This window comes from Camelus ferus, chromosome 15 (assembly GCF_009834535.1).
Source record: "Camelus ferus isolate YT-003-E chromosome 15, BCGSAC_Cfer_1.0, whole genome shotgun sequence".
Taxonomy (NCBI): Eukaryota; Metazoa; Chordata; class Mammalia; order Artiodactyla; family Camelidae; genus Camelus; species Camelus ferus.
The window spans coordinates 513752-527427 of record NC_045710.1 but is presented as its reverse complement, the minus strand read 5'-3'; the positions used below and the strand labels follow the sequence as shown (position 1 = coordinate 527427).

At 51.0% G+C, this 13676-nt stretch overlaps 1 protein-coding gene across 9 annotated transcripts; it reads left to right on the top strand.

Moving 5' to 3' along the window:
• The first annotated feature begins 4052 nt into the window (after positions 1 to 4052).
• Positions 4053 to 13675, top strand: ALKAL2 (ALK and LTK ligand 2). 9 transcript variants are annotated; one of them, XR_004326053.1, is made up of 9 exons: positions 4495 to 4917; positions 5231 to 5328; positions 5626 to 5940; positions 7266 to 7319; positions 7405 to 7485; positions 10150 to 10215; positions 10351 to 10593; positions 12403 to 12633; positions 13001 to 13675. XR_004326053.1 is itself a non-coding variant. In XM_032496928.1 (8 exons), exons 3-7 carry the CDS (start codon positions 5250 to 5252, stop codon positions 10212 to 10214), a joined length of 594 nt encoding a protein of 197 aa, XP_032352819.1. In that variant the 5' UTR covers positions 4053 to 4229; positions 4623 to 4917; positions 5231 to 5249; the 3' UTR covers position 10215; positions 12998 to 13675. The 9 variants fall into 9 exon arrangements, 5 of the variants coding, with proteins under 5 accessions (XP_032352819.1, XP_032352820.1, XP_032352821.1 ...); XR_004326051.1 differs by having other exon boundaries at positions 12998 to 13675; XM_032496928.1 differs by lacking the exons at positions 10351 to 10593; positions 12403 to 12633 and adding an exon at positions 4053 to 4229 and having other exon boundaries at positions 4623 to 4917; positions 12998 to 13675.
• The last annotated feature ends 1 nt before the right edge of the window (position 13676 follows it).

Below are 13676 nucleotides of genomic sequence, written 5' to 3'. Positions count from 1 at the left end.
GAGACAGAAGAGTCGGTCGGGCATCTCGGGTAGGTGTCCTGACAGGAAGGAGTACGAATGCAAGGCTTCCAGAGGTGAGGGCAGGGGTTCCCAGAAGATCCGTGTCTGAGTTGAGAATAAGGATGAGTTATTCAAGGAAAGCAAGGAGTAGAAGGGAGGACAGGAAGTTGTCCTGGACAAAAAGAGCAGTTCGGGTGAAGGTCTCGGAGGCGAGGATATGTGAATAGCTCCATGTGGCTGAGGCACAGACCCTAAGACTGGGGTTGGCTTCAGGGAGGCAACACTGTGGTCCTGCCTTTCCGCCCTGAGTGTGGCATCTGGCTGCTTAAAGGAGGGAGGCGGAGCCTCCCAGCCCAGGGCCGTCGCTGGCACACGCCTCCCTGCCCAGCCGTCCTCGAGATGGGCCAGTGCCCAGCCCTCAGCCAGGGGCTGGGGATGGTTTCTTCCTGAACTGCTCAAGGGAAAAGAGAACAAACCAGGTATTCGTTCTGGGAAGAGAGCCTATGCCTCATACTCACCTCGATCTGAACCACCCACTGTGAGAGCACAAGCTGGCATGTTTGGCTGAGTGGTGACCAAGGGAACGAGGGCAGAAGTGCCGGGTGCCACTTCCAGGCCAGGTGCAGAGGACCCCGCGTGGACTTCCAGGCCCTGAGAAGGGCAGAGCCTGAGTCACAGCGTGAAAACATACTGGACCACGACTTGAGAGAAATCAAGCTCCATTACATTAAGCCACTAAAACACGTGGGTGATTTGTTAGAGGGGTATCTCACCCTAAAGAAACACCGCTTGGCTTGGGAGCATCTTTGGAATATGGCCCCCATACGGCATGTGGGGCATGCCTACCTGACCCCATTCATTACATCTGTCACTTTTGATCAGGACATTTGATCTCCTGCAGAAAAAAAAAATCCAGAAAACATCTGGTTGTGGACACATTGTGTTGCTCCTCAGCCTGACTCTACTTTGTACAGATACTCCCACGGACAGATCTGACTGTTCATAAACTTGAGATGCACTTTTTACCAAACAGGAGGGTCTGTTTCGACCTGTTGATGCCAGGCATGTACTCTTAACTTCACTCTCATTGTTGCCATCAAAAGGTGCCAGGTTGGAGCCTCAGAGGGCAGACTTGTGTCACCAAGCCTTGAAATCTTCTCCAGCTGGATTTTGTAGCCAAATCCGTTCCAAGGAGCAAGGTAAGGTCTGTACCCTCTTTAAGCCTTTGCCTTGTGAGTGGTCTTCTTCCGCTTGGCCAGGGGACAAAGTGAGTCCTGCTACAGTGCAACCTCAGCCTGTGCTTAACAGTTGCTCCTACCTCTTCTAGACTAGCAGGCAATGTGGTTTTGCAGATGCAAACATGTGTATCAAGGAAGGAAAAGAGGGTGAATCACCTACACATCCTTAGAATAGCGTGTGCCCTCTTACAGATGGGGGAGAGAATTTGGTAGAAGCTGTATTCTGTTCGTCCAGAATACACGGCTACATGGCGTTGTCACTTACAGTGGATTGCAGGTGTTACATTTATGCTAGGAAGACAGGTCCTCTTAGAAAGGGTGTCTTCCTAAATGCTTTGAACAATGTCTAGTGCATCCTCGCATGCTAGTAACATACTAATAGTGAAAATAACAGAGCTGATAAAAGCTAAACATTAAGCAGTATTTCTTCACAGCACATAATATTACCCTTTATGAAAGGTAAGAGTTTTCTCTCTAATAAGAGTTGTATTAGGTTATTAAATGATAAAACAATGGTTGAACAAATACAACAATGCATTTAAAAACATAATTGGTAAATATCTACTTTAGAAGTCTTTAAAGGTAGTTAATGTTCATCTCAAATAAAATACATTCTTTTTGAAGGGAAAGAGAAAATTGTAATTGAGACACTGGAGTTACACTGTTTGTAAATTGACAAAAACAGCTTTTGCATCTCGTTACAAGGACCTGCAGTAAAAGTCAATTAAGCAGAACTCGTCCCTCTCTGGTTACTTTTCTTTCTGTGATCCAATGTAGTTTCCTCAAAAAACTAAGTCAAATCTAGCAAGATAAATTACTGATTATTTTTTGGCCAATAATGCTAGACTATAGTTTGTTGTGTAATTTTCTCTTATCTTTTTTGGTATTTTATAGTAGAAAGTTGTTCACTTACTAAAGGAGGGGATTAAATTACTTAATATGAATCTATCACCTCTTCTTGTCTGAAAACAGATGTGAAACTTAGTGATTATTTCAGTGAATTATTTTCAGCTTTTTGTAGGAACATTGCATTTTGTTGTTTTTAAAGTTTTTTGGTAACAACCATAGAATTATATATGTAGACTTCAGAAACCATTCAGTCCAACCACCTCATTTTACACAGAAGTGACGAGTCTAAGCGATTTGCAGTTACAACTTCACATTTCCATGTAAGTCAGTTTACATACACTTCACTTTGCCTTCACCTGCACAGATTAATTTAGCCAATCAAACTGTGCTAAAAACCTGCACAATACACATGCTCCTGGTGATTGTAGTGCTCCAAGGAATTCATCCTGACAACACCACAAACTGAAAGGCTCAGCAGAGATTCTAAGTCAGCACGCTCTTTTATTAAGTTGAAAAAATCTGTAAAAATGGCTCATTAAAAAGGAGTTCACCAAGTCATTTCAGCACAAGGTTTGCAAAAAGGATGAATTAACACATGAGCCGTCTAATCTTTAATTGCCAGATCTCATGAATCTGAACACCAAGTCCCAGTTTTGTCCCTACTGTTTACACATCCAAGTATCTAGTAAGCTGTCTGAAGTGTTGGCGCGCCATGACCGGGTGGTAGGAGTCACTCAAAGACTCCATTTGTCTGTCCCATTGAAGACTACAAAATAAAAAAGATGAAGTCATTACTAGCAAGACTTCTTTGGTTCCTATAACTTGGAAGAGGGGGTGGAGCATAGTTCTTACCGGTATTTTTTAGGAAAAAAAAAATCCAGCTTTTGATACTATTCAGAAGGAAAGATTCTACATAAATTTAAAATAATATGTGGTTGGGCTAATTTCTTTTCTTTTTTACTGAAGCAAGATGTTTTTCCAGAAACAGATTTACACTCAAATACTTTACAATGGAAGCTTCGCATGTTCCCACTATGCTGGGCACTGGCGTCCGGCCCCCACGGCAGCCCGGCAGCGTGAGGGACGGGTGAGCTGAGTGCCGGCAGGAGGGGACACTGGTCACTAGGCGGTGCTCTCCCCAGAGGAGCTTAAATCTCCATCTACACACAGAAAGGGGAAAGAGAAAAGGGGAAAATTGCTGATTTTATCTGCCTAAGGTCAGATTGATACGAATTTTTACTTTTTCTAGAGGATATCTTGACAGAGAAGTTCACTTTTAGTCATACTGCTTGAAAAAAAAAGGCTTACTGAGAAATCAAACCGTTTCCTTTAGACACATAACCCCCAAAGGTGTGTGCATGGGAGGGGGTGGATTTAGATGATCACAATTTAGAATCCTCCTCTCTATTCTGTTTACCCCACCTCATTCTGCCAAACACGTCTTCCTCCAGAGGAAACAGCGAAGGGAAGGGAGGCAGAGGCGGAGAGAGAGGTGCCGCCCCCGCCTCGGGCACCCCCCTACCGGCCCACCACCCGCCTGCGGCTGCCCTGCTAATGGTCGAGCCTTTTAATTCTGGCCCCCACGCTCCCTTTCTGGTAGTGTACTTAGAACACCTTTCCCAACCAGATCGCTGACTTGGAGGATGTCCAGCTCTTGCCCAGAAAGCGCCAATAAAATGGGAAAGTGCGCAATTGATTGATAATACATTTTACAAGAAAAAAAATTAAAAGAGATACATTGTTGAACTATCACAAGTGTGCCTGCTTACATCCAAAGAACCAAAACTTTCTGAAATACGCGGGTCTGGGGGGAGGCGCCCCAGGAGCGCTCTTGGGAAGAGGAGCGGGAGAACCAAGCCGGCGGCCCAGATTGGGGTCCCCACGCCTGGGCTCCGGGGCAGGCGGGGGAGGGGTGCTGCCGCGTGACCTGCGAGGCAGCTGTGTCCGCTGGTTCCCATCCCAATCCAGCCCTTGCCCTCTGCGCTGCCCGCCTCGGGTCCCGGGAGTGGCCCCAGCCTCGCCCTGCGCAACCCTCCAAAAAGGAGAGACTCCCATTGACTTATTAAATGTCGAGGCAATCAGGCAGCTCCTTTTTTAATAGCCCAAGATCTACATTTAGACAAAAACAGATCCGAGTTCCTGGTAAAGGCGTTTCTTCTCATCCTGTCACAAGTGACAGGAACGGAGGGAAATAGACTGAGGGAGAGAAGGGGGGGTGAAGGGGAAAGAGAGAGGAGGGGAGGGAGATGGGGAGAAGGGGGAGACGGTGGGGAGGGGAGGTGGGGAGGGGGAGGGGAGCGGGTGTGGGGAGGGGGAGATCGGGAGAAGTGGGCGACGGGGGAGACGGGGAAATGGAGGAGACGAGGAGATGGGGGTGGGGGAGGAGATGGGAAAGACGCGGCGGGGGGAAGGGGGTGCGGAGAGGGGGAGACAGACGGGATAGGGAGACATGGGAGGAGTTGGGGCGGGGGGGGGGCGGGGGTCTGACGAAGATCCGCGCGAGGATACGAACACTTCAGCGTCTTCTAATTAAAGCCCCGCGCCGGGCCCTCGGGGACCTGCCTGACGTCGGCGGCCGCGGGGATAAGAGGCGCCCCGAGGTTCAAGGCGAGACTCGTCTGGCGCGCACCCCAGGAGGCTGTGTGTCCCCCTCTCGGAGCGGCCGAGGCAACACGTCCCAGTCCCCGAGCGATCAGCGCGCTCCACCAGCCCGGGTGCCGCCGGCCATGGAGTAGCGAGGGGGTGCGCGGCTCCAAGGCTCGGGGAAAGACGCCGGACAGACGCCGGACAGACGCCGGAGGACACCCGCGGCTCCGGGGCGCGGAGACAGGTAACTCGGCCGCGCTCCTGAGCGCAGGTGGCCCTGGGCAGGTGTGGGTCCAGCCCGCTCCCCAGGGGCCGAGGGTTCTCTAGAATCTGGCTCAGCGGGCGCCGGAGCGAGGGTCCCCGGTGCGGGGGTTCCTCGGTGGGGTTCGGGGACACGGGGAGGAGGGGGCGGCCGCCACACAAAGGCGCTGCTGGAAACTTGAGCGCAGCTGCAGGGGCGGGGCGCGCGGCCCCCACTCACCCGAGCGCGGCCACCGTCTCCGAGGGAGATGGGTGTGGGCCGGACCCTCCGAACCGGCCCCGCTCGGCTTCTCCAGGTGACGGAAAGTTGTGCGGATGCCCCGCTCGGCGGAGCACAGGCGGATACGCCATTTCCATGAAAGTTCGGGGGGCCAGCGGCAGAGGCCGGACGGAGGTTGGACGAGGGCGAGGCCCGTGGCGCCCGAGCGCGCAGAGGGCCAGCAGCACCCGAGGCTCGGCGTCCGCGTCGCCGGGAGGGACCTCGGTCGGGTCCTCCTGGAGACCTAGGCCCAGCCTGCCGCCGCTGGGCCCTCACCTGCCCTCCCCTCCGGACGGTGCAGGGCGCCTCTGCGCGGGGTCGGGGGTGTGGGGGGTCCTCGGGGGTCCGCGGGGCCGGGGCGCTCGGTCTCCCCGCCCTCCCCGCCATCCCGCCGACTTGCGTTCCGGGTCTTCCCACACCCTGTCCCTCCAGCGAGCCGAGCTCCGGGAGCGCGTCGGATCCGCCCAGCCCGGCCGACCGAGCGCACGATGCGCGGGCCCGGGCGCCCCCTCCTCCTGGGGCTGCTGCTGGTGCTGGGGGCGGCGGGGCCCGGCCAGGGGGTCGCGGAGCCCCGGGAGGCGGCGGACAGGCAGACGCTGCTGCGGCTCATCCTGGAGATCGTCCAGGAGCTCAGGAAGTACCACTCGGCGGAGTCCAAGAGGCTGCAGCTCTCGGGCCGACAGGACTACACCCTGGGACGCAGGGAGGTCGCGGACTACGGGGCCGACCCCGAGGAGCAGAGAGTGGGTGAGTGCCTCTGACCGTCTGGCTGTGTAGACGCAGTGGACCGCCGCCAAAGGCTTCTCCTGTGCTGTGTAGACGGAGCCTCCAGCGTGTTTGCCTGTCATGTCTCAGGAGACGCTGGCAGAAAGAGTACTTGCTTGGACATAAAATTGCTTTTGAGAAAACGCACATATTTTTAAAATATGAATACATTTCGAGGAAATATATTTTTTAAAGAAGGAAATAGGAAGTCCATGAATGAAGCCTGGCAGGTGACAGGTATCTTGTCCACGTCTAAGACATGAGTTGTTACCTGGGTCAGAAATTTTGGCATAGAACTCTCTCATCTGTTATTTTGGAAATGGAAATACTTTCAGCAAAGCAGTTTCAACTGAGACAGAAATGTTTCAGATCCCACCCTGCCCCCTCCCATGGCAGAGTCTTCCCAGAGTGGCTGCCCCTTGGGAAATTTCTGAGGAAAGCATGCAAGCTTTTAATGCTTCCATGACACAATTAGGTCAAATATGATAAGGTCAATTTTATGTAGACTGACTAAAGTTAGTTGTAAATGAAGACTGACATTTAGGAGATGTCTAAACCTTGCAAGTAAGATTCAGGTGGAAATGAAGTGAATTTGTGGTAAAATGTGGCCACATGCCATCACAGCTAAGCTGCTAGTGCAGAACAGGTGAGTGACAATGAATCCCGATGACAGAAAAAGCAAAAGCAAGGCTGGAATCAGAATGTCAGTCAAGGACCATTAGTTTCCAATACAAACTAAGAGCTGTGCTGGGTCCAGTCTCTCCCTAGGAACTGTGCTTTTAAAAAGCTCATTTGCCAGGATGATGTCTGTTTCCATGCATTCACAGCGGCCTTCAGAACAAGTGGTTTTGAGGCATCTCTTTTTCTAAGTGTGTACCTAGAAGTAAAATTCCACAGCAATTTTTTTGTTTGAAGTATCAGATCAGATTGTCCTTCTAGAACCTTGAGAGACTGTGCAATTTGATTCCCAAGCTCTTCAAGAAGAAAACTTCTAATAGTGATTTTTATTCACTGGATGCTGACACACACACACACCCGCTTGCACACCTCTCTCCTCCTACAACTTGAGGGTCACTACCTCTATCCTCTTGGGAGAGACCAGCAGATAGTACTGGAGATTTGAGAGAAGTTAATACTACTTGAAGAATACGTGCCCGATTGCCGGCCTCCACACTGTGTGGAAGCACTCAAGGGGTGGCTGCGTTTGGGGCAGAGCTTCCAGTAACTCTCGACATTTACTTCGGGTCATGTGAAAAAAAATGCTTCTTTTAGGCAATACAGTAATTAACTTCTTTCCCCTCAAACAGAAATTGTTCCTCGAGATCTAAGGATGAAAGACAAGTTTCTAAAACATCTTACAGGTAAGTTTTCTCCTCATTCCTTTGCCCTCCCCGGATCCTTGCATCCCATGAACCCTCACCATCTGTTTCTTCTTCCATGTTCCAGGCCCTCTGTATTTCAGCCCGAAGTGCAGCAAACACTTCCATAGGCTTTACCACAACACCCGAGACTGCACCATCCCCGCATGTAAGTGACTTTAGAAATGCCAGTTCGAGGGAGACGTGACTCTGTGCCCCTCAGTTAGTTGACAGGCCCCTGCCTTCTGTCGCCCGTATTTGCTAATAATTACTCCCTGAAGGCTATGCGGTCAGGGGCTGGGGTGACCAGCTTACTGAAGGTAACGACATTCAGCAGCAGCTGGTGCCACACTGAGCATTATTTACATTCCCTGGAATTAATCAGCTCTTGGAATGGGCTGGACCCTTCCATTCACAGTCTCCGTTTGTTTATGAATTCTGGCCTGATGCCTGGGCTTGTATCTCCTCAACTCTGACAATGGAGCAAACTGAAGAATCAGTTGCTAAAACAAGGGCCGCAGGGTGTGAAGTGCTGACGGTCGTGGACCGTCTCCACCACCCAGATCAGAGACTTCTTGTTTCCCCAGCAATTGTGACCTCATCACCCAAGAATTCCATTGCTGTTTCAAAACCCTGCTCTTCCGCATGGCTTCACCCCTACTGCAGAAGCGCAGGTGCCCTTCCCTGTCTGGCTCTCAGCTGCACCTTTCTGGTTTATCCACAACAGAATGTATTTCGTGTCCCCAGAAGTGGTTCCTTGTGCTCTTCACAGAACATGCAATGATGACAAGTAACTTATTAGCTCGAATCACGTCTGCTTAGGGCCCTAAACCCTTTTTCTTTTTTTAGAGTGGTAACTTTCCTTTCACTTAAGGCTCACAGGAGGAAAGTTGTGCAGGTGAGCCTGTTGTCTTAGCAGCTGCTGTCGGGACCACCCCAAGGGGCAGCGGGCCAGACCGCCTGTCGTTTACACGGAGCAGACACTTCTCTGTGTGGGCAGCAGTTACTATACAGAACTCCTTGCCCAGCATGTCCCCAAGCATCGCAGGCCAGGAGGGAGCTGAGGTGCCCCGGGTAAAGCTGTCCTGGGGACAGTGGAACAGGTCAGCAGGCAGCCTGCTGACCCAGGCAAGTGGCACGTGTCCCAAGGGCACCGTGCTTCTGTCTCACCCTCTCATCCAGGCCACGGGGACCTGGAACACGTGACCTCCCTCTTTCCTTCCTCTGAAATGGAATCACCTGTTTGAGAATTACTCACCTTCTTCTAAAGAACCTTCTCATTTTTGTTTAAATGTGTATATTTTTTAATTAAATCTCACCTTACAATAACAGGATCATAGATTCTAAATTTGAAAGTGACCCTTGGGGTCATTACTTCTGATCCTTTCACTCATGGGTGAGGAAAGAGGCAACACACTTAAACTGTGTGTGCCCTGTCACAGACTCCGCTCGTTCTATCCGCAGACCCTCCTCCAGGACCCCCTGCCCACACCTACTGCCTCCTTTGCTGACATAACTGAGCGCACGCCACCAAGGCTGCCAGTCAGGTGGGACCAGGAGAGGCAGTACCAGGACCCATCAGAGCTGCTCCTGGGCCTGGAGACGGATCTGTGTGCTGGACAAGTGGCTACTTACATGGTTTCCACCTCTCTCAGCCCACAAAGAGCTGCAAAGCCAAACGTGGGCCACTTCTGTGCTCTCTAGGCCGGCTACGACAATTCTCAGAATCCCGGCGGGTCAGACGGGAGGGAACCACAGGGCCTTCTCACTCAGGTGTAGTCCTGGGGGGGCTCCTTGGAGGAGCAGGGCTTTCAGGCCCCACCAGACCTGCTGATCGAAGCCTGCACATTGGCCAGACCGCCAGGTGGGCATCAGGGTGGAGGACAGTGGCCCTGGGGGTCTCGAGGGGTGTGGCAAGTGCAAGTACTTCATGAGCTCACATGCTCCACTGCATCCACGAGTGATCTGTGTAGGAAAATCACACCTGAAAAGGCGCAGTGCACCTCACAAAGAGCAAAAAGCCAGGAACCCTGTGACTCTGCCTCCAGCGGTCAGGCCACTTTTCCTCAGAGGCCAAGCCACCGTGTCCTCTCAGTACTTGGGGGTGAGGCTCAGAGGAGAGCTGGTGGCTCGTCTGAGGTGCTGTGCATGTTTCTCTCTGTCGGTTACTCAGTCACTCAGATTTCAGCTAAGAGCATGAACTCTTCCATTTCTAAGTAGAGTTTTGTGACTTCTGGGATGTAAGCGTCATGCTAAAGAGTTCCCTTACTCACAGTGTCCTCTGAGGCAGAGTCCTACCCGAACATGGCAGGACAGCACAGGGGACGTCTAGGAACACCAGCCTCCCTCAGGTCTCTGTCACTCTGCCAGGCTTTCTGCTCTGCGGCTCGGCCGCCGCCCCACTGTCTTTGGAACCTTTATGGGGAAAGCTCTGTGTTACCATCTCAAGTGGGGACTCAGCCTGCCCAAGCCCTGAAAGTTAAGTGACATGGGGCCCAGCTGCTAGGAAGCAAAACTAAGGCTATTGCGATGAGCCCAGTGGCCACTGCGAGAGGAAATGTGCAAAGAGCAGCTATGTGGTGCCCTGCGCCTGCCCCCACCAAAGCCCCCCTAACTTCTGCCGCAGGATGCCTGAGGCCCTGGGGTACCATAAATAATCCCATCAGCAGCCTAGAGCCGCGATCGCAAGTGACAGTCTGGGTACCGCTCCCAGGGATTCCCAGTGTTTACAGAGATGAGTGGCTTCAGCAGCTGATATGCTTGTTCAGTAGGAATGCTGTTTACTTAGGGTGCCGAGGTCACTGACCACAGTCTGTAATTTATCCCACTACAGACTATAAACGGTGCGCCCGGCTTCTCACTCGGCTGGCAGTCAGTCCGCTGTGCGTGGAGGGGTAAGGTAAGCTGACAGCCCAGAGACCTGGTCTGCTTGAGACATGAAAATCCATGAGGGTTTAGAGACATTCATTCTTTGGCTAAAGTAGCCTCGCTCTGAGTAAGGGAGAGCGGACACTCCAATCTCGAATTCTGGCAGCAGGAGGAGGACCCTGCCAGCTCCACGCAGCATCGGGAGCCCGGGGACCCGGCCACCTATCCACGTGCACACAGCCCACTGGCTACGGACCTGCGTGTGACACAGTGCACCGACACCCGCCTGTCCACTTCGAGGCCCTCGTTCTGACATTCAGAGCTGAGATCTGACTAACCACATCCAAGCACATTTCAGAGGCACGCAGGCAGATGTTTGAGTTGGAGTCTATAGAGGAGCTAAGAATAGGTATCCTCTTTGAATGTTTCTGTCAGAGTTATTTTTCGTAGCCTCTGCTGGTAAAAATGCAAACGCACACAGAGTTTATGAACTAAACTTTCCGCTTGGCCTCGTGAAGGCTGACACATAACGTGTAACGCCAAGCTCTGCCCGACAGTCAGGATGGACTGAAAGGCTTTGTTTCCCTGAGACAAATGCCACCGATTTCAGCCCCAAACTGTGACTTCCTGACAGCACACCACCTGTGTGTGCTGGGCGCTGCCGCTGCGGGGCTCCCCCAGGGACCCCCAGGCCGCTGTCCCCTCAGTCCACTGGCCATGTCTAGGCTGCCGAGCAGGAGCTACTGGAGCGCCGTCCAAACCAGCTGCCCCCTTCCCAGGCCCTGCTGATAGATGGGCTCCGTGAGACGCGAGGCTGGGGGATGTGAGCCCACGCTGCAGTCTGAGAGACTCAGGGCACCTTTCACTTGCGAATGCCCAGCTTCTGGTGACGGAGCTGAGACATGCCTGCACCTTCACTTCTCACCTGCACACTGCCCAGTTTCTCTCCCACTGCCCACGTGATGAAAGGAAAACGTCTTCTCATAAACGAATGAATGGATTTTTGTGAGTCTCCCAAAGTACGTGCTAGGGGAAGTGAGAATGTTGTTTTTATTAAGCATTTCTTTATAGTTAAAGCATCATGGTTTCCAGAGATGAATAGGCACAGCCTTGGAAAACAACTCCATTCACTTACAAGTGGGAGACCCGCTGCCCTGTGTCCACATCCACAGGAACAACCACTCAGGCCACAGTCTGCCCTGGAGACACCGCTACCTGCCATTAAGATAGCACGTGTACTCATTACTCAGGGAATGGAGGCTTCCGTGGAGCTACCCCTGAGCGTGGTCTCCCTCCGCATCTGCCTAGGACGAACACGCCCTGGAGGGCACACCTGGGCAGGCACCCAACATAGAGATGTTCTGTGAAAGACAGAAGGATCAAGGTGTGTGCCCCCAGGTGTCCACTCTCAGAAGGGCACCATGCTCAGCATCACACTTGTCACAATTCAGTGATCGTGTTCATCTTGGCTAAGAAACGGGTAGTTTTTAAAAAAGATATTTCTGCTAAAATAATTTCGTAACATTTTAAAAGATTGATTTCTTCCAGTTCCAGTTCTAAGGTGCAACAGCGAGCTCTTAGCTGGTTGATGACGATGCAGACAGTCAAGGGTCTCTGTGTGCCCTGAAGTGCAGGGCAGTGGCATTTCCTTGTGTGGCCAAACACCTTGCTGCTGCATTGTCATCCTGAAGACGTCAGGATGGAGCTGCAGAACAAGGCTCCTCTTCCTGCTCCAGATCATGACTCAACTTTTTTTTTAATCTACAGGATGCTATAAATGAAAAAAATGTTTTAATTGAGGTATAGTCAATGTACAGCATGTTTCAGGTGTAGAACAGTGATTCAATTTTAAAGGTTATGCTCCATTTGTAGTTAGGAAATACTGGCTGTGTCCCCTGCTTTGTACAACATACTCCTGTAGTTTACTTATTTTATACAAAGTAGTCTGCACCTCTCATCTTGCCCCCGCCCTCTCCCCACCGGTAACCACTCTCTTTATCTGTGAGTCTGTTTCTTTTTTGATAGTCACTGGTTTATTTTTTAGATTGCACACGTAAGTGATGTCACACAGCATTTGTCTGTCTTACTCCGCTTAGCATAATACTCTCCAAGTCAGTTCATGTTGTTGCAAATGGCAAAACTTCATTCCTTTTAATAGCTGAGTAGTGTTCCTCATACATACACACATCTTCATCTGTTCCTCTGCTGATGAACACAGGTTCTTCATGACCTCAGCTTCTTAAAGGCTGTCTGGAAGAAGTAGGCCTTCAGCGGGTCCGAGCACAGGGACCCTCCGCACCTGTGATCTCACAGCAGAGCCCTCTGCTGCCTCTTTCTGAAGCTCACTAACTGCTGCTTCTCCAGCCAGAGGAGCTGTAGGCGCCCAGCCACCCTCCCACAGGGCAGGACGTCCTCACACACACACTCATTATCAGGACTTGCCCCTCAGGTAAGTTAAAAGCCTGAGCTCTGGAATATTTTCAGAGAAACAGAGTTTTGAGTAACAGGTACCCAGCCCATTCTACAAAATGCAGCCAAATCTGAAAAACCCAGGATGGCCACAAATCAACAAGATGAAGTATCGAGAACGTGACAGCCACACATCACCACTAAGCCCTCTGGCACACAGGCCCACAGCAACCGTAGGACCCAGCTCTTTCCACAGCAACATAGACCACACTTTTCCAAACACAGAGAAACACATGCAGACCGAGATTCCTATTCTTTATAAACACACTATGCTACACATAATTTAGTCTTCTAGGATCAACAAGTGTGAACCATTCTACGAAACCGCATGTGTTTGTTTCCAGCAGTGAGCAGAGGTGCAAAGGAGCGGCAGCCCAGGAACCACGAGAAGTGCCTTGGACACCCGCAGGCGGCGACCTGCTACCTTCATGGACACCAGCAGGAGGCAACCTGCTACCTTCATGGACACCAGCAGGCGGCGACCTGCTACCTTCGTGAACACCCGTGAACAAGAGGATTATTTTTGCAGACTGACTCTCCCACATTCCTTCACCGAGTTCTGTATGTTGCTGACTGTGGACACACGTGCAGTAAATTGGTGTACCTGACAGTAAAAGTCGCCACTCACCATTTTAAAAAACAGGAACACTCGAAGCGTCACGCGGTGAAACGGCAGAGAGAGATCTCATTTTCCTGATTAGATGACATCACAAGTATTTCTTTAGAAACATAAGCAGAATCAGCAGAATCTGAAACTATATTTTCATATAGCATATGGTATTATTTAATATTTTTTACTTTTACAATTAAATTCCCAGAGTGTTATTTGGAACTGCATGAAAAATTATAAAAAAAAACCAAACAAACGAACTTCAGTTGTGGAGACATTGGAGAGTAAATCTGTGAACATATCCAGGCTAATTTCATTTGTCCTTTGTGTAATAAATGTAAAATAGTGTCCAGATACTGTGCAATATGTAAATACTGTGAATAAACCCAGGTAATAACGGTGCTTGTTATAAT